The sequence below is a fragment of the Micropterus dolomieu genome, linkage group LG08 (genome assembly GCF_021292245.1).
Source record: "Micropterus dolomieu isolate WLL.071019.BEF.003 ecotype Adirondacks linkage group LG08, ASM2129224v1, whole genome shotgun sequence".
NCBI lineage: Eukaryota > Metazoa > Chordata > Actinopteri > Centrarchiformes > Centrarchidae > Micropterus > Micropterus dolomieu.
In genome coordinates, this window is record NC_060157.1 from 25,891,370 (window position 1) to 25,898,887 (window position 7,518).

The 7,518-nt window shown below is 37.9% G+C and overlaps 1 protein-coding gene across 1 annotated transcript in view; it reads right to left on the reverse strand.

The window, feature by feature from the left end:
• LOC123974926 (nuclear factor 7, brain-like) overlaps positions 1 to 3,553 on the reverse strand; it is a 4,427-nt gene extending 874 nt beyond the window's left edge. The window contains exons 1-4 of the mRNA XM_046055954.1: positions 3,523 to 3,553; positions 3,331 to 3,426; positions 3,057 to 3,225; positions 995 to 1,802 (exon numbers count right to left, since the gene is read on the reverse strand). Of these exons, the coding sequence (XP_045911910.1) occupies positions 995 to 1,802; positions 3,057 to 3,225; positions 3,331 to 3,416 (1,063 nt within the window). The 5' untranslated portion in view covers positions 3,417 to 3,426; positions 3,523 to 3,553. The remainder of the gene's footprint in view (positions 1 to 994; positions 1,803 to 3,056; positions 3,226 to 3,330; positions 3,427 to 3,522) is intronic.
• Positions 3,554 to 7,518: the final 3,965 nt, after the last annotated feature.

The following is a 7,518-nucleotide window of genomic DNA, read 5'->3' on the forward strand; positions in this document are numbered from 1 at the left end:
AACTTACAAGTGATCAAAATATTATTGCCTTGAATACACATTTCTCAAGTCACCTTTTCAAAACTACTGCTGCATAAACACAAACTTTATAGTAGATAGAACAGTAAACGGATGCAGTGAAGAACTGTCACCATCAGCTTTTTGTCTTGAATGAATGTAGGAAACACTGCAGTCTAAAGTCAGACGCTTGACTTCATTATCTCTATTTCACTCAAGAAATAAAATTATATTTACGTACTATACATCATTTCAAATTCTGACTTCAGTACCAGCACACCGCCAGAGGGGTATGAACTTGATCATTGTAATCAACATTAAAATATGCTGACACTGGCATGGACATATCACTAGAGCTCACAGTGTGAACGTGTGTCGTGTTGTCTGCGTCATAGAAGGAGAGCTCCTTAGAGGAGCAGTTCAGGTAAATCCCAATTTTTCGAGGTGTAAATGTTAGAGCTGTAGATGTATTTTGACTGCAGGCAACATATTTTGTGCCATCACATCACAGGAAATTAATTTTTACCCCTAGTTCCCAATAATTCCTTTGTCCAACATCTATCTCCCAGTAATGCTGCCCAGAGGTGAACTGGTTGGTACTTTCTGCAGAGGCTGGCAGATCATTTACGCCCAGGAAATGTTGCTTTTACTTTAGAAGAGCCATCTGAGAAACTTGAGTGATTAGTGCCAAATAAGGAACCTGACTGACTAGAGCCAAATAAGGAACCTGACTGACTAGAGCCAGATGAGAGACCTGACTGACTAGAGCCAAATAAGGAACCTGACTGACTAGAGCCAGATAGGAGACCTGACTGATTAGAGCCACGAAAGGAATGTGACTGACTAGAGCCAAATAAGGAACCTGACTGATTAGAGCCAAATAAGGAACCTGACTGACTAGAGCCAGATGAGAGACCTGACTGATTAGAGCCAAATAAGGAACCTGACTGACTAGAGCCAGATGAGAGCGCTGACTGACTAGAGCCAAATAAGGAACCTGACTGACTAGAGCCAAACGGGAGACCTGACTGATTAGAGCCACGAAAGGAATGTGACTGACTAGAGCCAAACGGGAGACCTGACTGACTAGAGCCAAACGGGAGACCTGACTGACTAGAGCCAGACACATTTATTTCTGGATCATCATTTCTGAGTGACAGCAGCTCTGCTCTGGGCTGGATCACCTGAAGCATCTCCTTCCACACAACGAACTGCAGGTGGCTTTCATAAGGCCCCAAAGAGAGAGAATCATTCACCACTTGGAGATCATTTGCTCTGGGCCTGAAGAAATGTTCTGGAGTCATCATACTGTTACCCTCAGTCCAGCTCTTTAAGAGCCTGTCTGAGTCTGTAATTTCCAGAACTGATGTGACCTTCCCCTGCAGTTCTCTGCTCTCAGACAAAGCTGTTTCTATAGCGTTTAAGGTCTTGCTCATTTTCTCAACAGCATCTTCCTCTTTGTGTTTCAGCTCATTCTTTATCTCAGTTTCTCTCTTCCTCAGAAACTGGTGCATCTCCTCAAACTGTTTGCGGATTTGGGTCTCCAGCTGCTGAGACTTCTCTTTGGTTTTGGTAATTTCTTCTCTCTGTGTGTTGGCTAGGCTCTCTGTAGTAAGGATATCTTCACATTGTTTCTCCATCCCCTTCTCCAGCTCTTGTCTCAGAGATGCAGCTGCTTCTTTGATTGGTTTAAACTTGTGTCCTTCATGCTTCTCCCCATCTCGGCATATAATACACGTTAACTGCTGATCTGTGATGCAGAACAGTTTCAGCTTTTCTTCATGCTCAGGGCACAACTCAGCCACCTGTAAAAAAATAAAAATATGAACTTAAAAAAAAAGATTGATATATTAATAATAAATAAACAGCAAAAAGATGATGATCATGATACATTACTAGGGCTGGGCACATCGACGCATTATTATCGTGTTAAGGCATTAATTAACCCATTTTTTTAAATTATTATTATTTTGAAAGTCCGTTGCTCACTGGCTCTGAATACACATACAGTCAAACCATGAGTCAGAGGAGGGGTGGGATGTTGAGGCTTCAGCAGACTACGTTGGATGCAACGTGTGGGAGAAGTAAGACAGCGCTCTGCGATTAAACGGCAGGCGCTCTATAAGAGTAACCATGGCAACGGCTACACAGCTGTAGCCTATTTAACTTAAATTAAGATTATAGGCTACATAACTTTACCTGATAGGCCTTGACATGTGAATTCCCTCCTGTTGATGTCCTGATAACTATTTAGTAAACAGTAGCTTAATAGATTCTGGAAAATCATAAACAGGAGGGGATTAGTCTCTCTTCAAATGATTTGTGCTGCGTGTCGCGAACAAAAAATTAAGAAAAATCTACTTCGGCAGTAGGCAGGTGTGTGTGTGAGTCGAGCACAACCGTGACAGTTTCACGGGAACGCACCCGCTTGTTTTAACAAGCTAGATAAAAGCTAATGCCCTGGCGGTGTTAAATAGCTTTGGTTTTATATTTGATTTGATTACATTAATGTTTAAGTTGAGATTTACAAGAAATATTTTATTGCTACTGTGTAAAGGGAATACTGCTGGTAAAAAGCACCTTATTTTTTAAGTGTTTGCAAACCACATGTTATTGTACTTTTGTGTATAAAACAGTACATTTATGTTAAAAGTGCGCAATACACTACTTTATTACTACTGAATTCATTTTCAATTTTGCGCAAAACAATGAGATTAATTGCGATTAATTGAAAATCATGCACTTAATCACAATTAAAAATTTTAATCGTTGCCCAGCACTACACATTACACATACATATACATACATAGGCTATATATAAGTAAGTATAAGTAATAGCTATATATGTTTTTATTTTCATTTATGTGTCATCTGGGCCAAGATAATACTATTTTACAAAACATTCCAGTAATACATATGTACACAATACACACGTTTTTTTTTTTCAGATCTTCCAGTAACCAGCTAATCTAAATGTTTCATATCTTCAGAAATGAAATCTTTGTGTATGGTGCATTTTTACAAATACTTAAATTCCATAATGAATACCACCAACATACCTCTGCTTTCTCATTTCCATGCTCTTTCTTGATCTTCTCTGCTTGTTTAGCCTTTTCAGCGAGGCTTTTCAATATATGGCTGGTTGGAAGACATTTCGCATCTGCTGGAACAGCTGTCCGACACTGTGGACACTGGGGCTGTGAACTCAGAACATGTGTGATGCACTCTCTGCAGAAAGAGTGTCCACAAGAAAGATTCACTGGATTGGTGAAGATAGTCAGACAAATAGCACAAGTCAAATCTTCTGAGTAAAACGCAGACGCCATGGCTCACGTTTTTCTCTCTGCTCTGCCAGGCTGACTTGTGGTGTTATGTTGAACTGTCAGTTTCACTTTCGTGGAAAAGCCACACCCCACCATGTGTCACTCACTGCAGAAGTCATTCCGAGTATTCAGAACAGGTGTTACTAATAATATTAACAATGTTTCGGTTCTTCTTTGTGTTTCATCTCATTCTTTATCTCACCTTCTCTCTTCCTCAGAAACTGGTGCATCTCCTCAAACTACGTATTTGTGTCTCCAGCTGCTGAGACTTTATTGCTAAGTATTGTTTTACACATACGAGGAATTTGCTGTGGTGATAAGGTGCTACACGTAGACAAACATACAGTCGACATAAATAAATGTGGAAATATATAAATATATCCCTGAATTCAAAATGTTACTACAGCAAGTATCAGTTTCTATATTTAAATGCTGTTGAAGTCTGTTCAAGGTGGAGCTGATTTTAACTACTTCATCTATTACTGATAGTTTAACCCTCTGTAAACAGACCTCCCACGAACGGCCTCAAACTGGCCGCGGGAGGTCTGTTGTTGGCATGATCATATTTAAATTGATCTAAAATGAAAACTACAACTTGCAACTCTTTTTGCAGTGGAAAGCTGATGTTTTTGTTTTCACGCCATCACATTGTCCGCTCGCGATGACGTCATCAAGTTAAGTTGCTTGGGGTGGAAGACGGCATGAAAATGCTTGGTAGTGCTAGAGGTTTTCCCCGAACTGGCCGCGGTTATAGTTTTTAATTCGATCTAAAATAAAAACCGTAATAGCTGGAGCATTAATTTTTCTTTTTTCTTTTCTTTTTCCGGTGACGTCATTACTTTTCGTTACGTGTGGTGAAATATCACGTGACAACGCATGATGGCCAGATGAGAGGCGCCAAATGAGCAACTAAGCAGGTCACAGCAGGAATGTCACAGAGATTAAGAGAAACACTAAGATTCAGTAGTTTAGCATTGTTAACATAGTTTAGTTTATAGTAAGGCTCATAGTTAACACAGAAGGCCTCGGTCTAACATACTTTAGTAGCAGTAGTATTAGTTGACAGGAACTTAATTTATCACAATTTCTGATTATAATTCAGAGCGGTCGTAAAATAAGGACAGCTGTACATGTGTATGTTTTATGATAACATTACTTCTAATCAAAAACTAGCAAGTTGACTACTTTGTTTACACAGCCAAATACCACCGCCACTCTATGGTAGAAAAAAGAACAAAATGTTGCTCGGTCACTCACAGCTAGCTATAAATCTCAAGTTGATGGCTACAGACTTACTAGATAACACACTTGGACATCTGTAACACTACTGTAAGTGCTGTTGCGTTGGTTGTTGTAGCGTTGTTGGCTACCTTGCCACCCGGTCTCTTTCTCAGACTCTCTTTCTCTTTTCCTCTGACGTCTTCTTCTGTCTCTTCGCAGCCATTGCCATGATATCCAAACTGAGAATACAGAGCTAGCTTCTTCCAAAAGACTCACATTGTACATTTCATTACCTCCTCTTATAGCTAGCTTGCTGGAGAGTCGTGTTGTTGTGTGACATGGTGTCATTAAGCATTACGCAGTAAAGGTATTGTGGATTCCAGTGTTGCATATCAGGCACTCTGGGCCTGGAGTGGCAATTACACAGATACCATTCACCCTTTTACAAATCAGTGTACCATCAAAATTATTTTGGAACTGTTATTTTAAGATAAAATACTACATAATGTTGCTCTAATCTATAACAATACATCATATTTCATTAGTTGATCAGTTGAATCTGCAAATACCAAATTGAAGTAGATTTCATAATCCGGTTGCCCCGGCATTTCTGTTTGGCGTTTGCATGTTCTCCCCATGTCTGCATGGGTTTCCACCGGGTGCTCCGGTTTCCCCCACTATCAAACACATGTTAGGTTCTTCAGTCAGTGCAATTGACCAGACACTGCATTCAATCTGGAGTTGGTCCCCGGGTGCTGCACAGTGGCTGCCCACTGCTCCCTGCAGGGATGGGTTAAATGCAGAGAATGTATTTCACTACATGTATGTGTATGGTCAGATGTGGAAGCTGTTTGGATGAGTAATTGAGTTCAACTTTTCACAACTCTTCACACAATTTTCTTTTGAAAATAGTAAACACGTAAACATGTGCAAATAATGGATGTAATGGAAGTACACAGAGGTTTGGTGGTGGTTGTGTTTGAGTGTGAATAGTTCAAGGATTTTGAAAGATGCTGTCACTGAATTAATGTTGTATGAAAGAAATTAAAAGTGATTCACAGTTTAGTCACATTGACTGCTGCTGTGCTGACTGCGTGAAGAGCTTTGAAAAAGTGAACTTCTATATCAATATGACATAGAAATTGAACAAAATAATAACTTTAACCTGTACATGTTCTTTTTCCATTTCGTTTGCTTATGATACCAATATCACCACTTACATACTCACATACTCTAATAAAATACTAACGAGGAAATGGTGAGAGTTGCAAGATGGTTTCAGGTTTCAACTTAACAAGCTCTCATTGAATACAGTAAAAAAGTAAAATTTCGTAATAATTTGCAGGAAGTTGCAGAAGGTATGCTAGTAGTATGCTAAACTGTCTATAGATAGAACAGAAATTACTTTTTCTTTCTGGCATTTTAGCTGATGAGAAATCCAACTGAAAAATGAGTTTAATCAATGTGTCTTGTATATGAAGTCTATGTTATTCTATGATGGATCCCTATTTGAATTATGGTAGTATTGTTTTGACTAATGCCTACTGTACCCCTCTAATCTCCATAAGCTTCACGTACTGCAAGAAAGCTCTGTAAGATTGGCAACTTTCTCAACCTCTAATGAGGCCTCTATCTGCCTGTTTAAAAAAATAACATTCTTTCAGTATATGACATAAATATTCATCGGTGTTTACATACTGTGAAGTCCCAATTAGATGCTTGTCCCTTTGACTGGCCTGGTGTGGCTTAAAATTTGACAAATAAACGCAGGTCTCAATTAGACGCCTGCTCTGTATTTTATAGGTGTTCTCTTGCAAATTTTTTTATCAATATAGACAATATCAAATCTAAGATGGGTTATATTTTCCCCAATTCAATTGTTCAGTTAATTTTAGGGAAACAGTTCAGGTTTACCGGTATGGTAAACAAGAGTAAGTAATATTCAAACTGGTTGAAATAAACAACTTGATAGTAGCCTATTACCCATCTTTGCTAAACAATCTTTATCTTCCTTTTTAATGAATCTTGAATGTCTTTTGAACATTTTGAAATCACATTCAAGAAATCACATTCAATTCATGATGTCAAATTAACTCTTTTTGTTGAAATGTTACTTTTCTTGTTTGCATATATATAGTATGCATTTTTTTCCCTTAATGTTATGTCACTTGCCTAATTATGTTACATGCATTAGTTCAGTATTTTTCCTTAGGTTGAGAGAAGGTCATAAGAACATCAGCTCTGTTTTTTTTTTATATTTGCAGTGTGTATCTTTATGGCTTTGTGTGATGCCTAGCAGAATATTATTTCTAAATGTAGCGTATGTGCTGTCAAAGTAATGAAGACCTATTCTTTATTTGTTTGTGTTTTGCATATCTGCTTGCTTTTTCTTACAGTAAGTTGCAGTGCGTTAAGCTCTCTCAGCCACTGTAACTTTGATAGTAGGCATACTTTAGAGAAATTAACACAAACATAGAAATGGCATTGTTATTTTTATTATATTACTTGTTTTTACAAATTTCAATATTATAATATCTTGTAAAAACACACAATAGATGATTTAATTATATACAAACAACAGGGTACCTCCACCACAAAACATCTAAAGCTCTACAGCTGTCACATCTTTTATAGTATTTTTGGCACAGTTCTACCAACAGGGTTTCAATGCGCAAAACTCTCATGCAAAGAGACAAACTATTCAATTCTGACCTTCAAACTCTTCAATCTTCAAGCTTACTCTGCATAATTTTATTGTTGATGTATGTAACCCTAGCAGTAACACAAGTATATATATACAGACACAGAAAGGTTAAAGAGAGCAAAAAACATCAATTATTATGCGATTGCTTATCATATGCTCAGTCCTCATTATGCTGATACTACATATCTGCACAAGTTTATATTGTTTATTTGAAAATATACAGGTGACTGAATCAATGTGACATGAGATTACAAGCATTTCTCCTGATTTAAA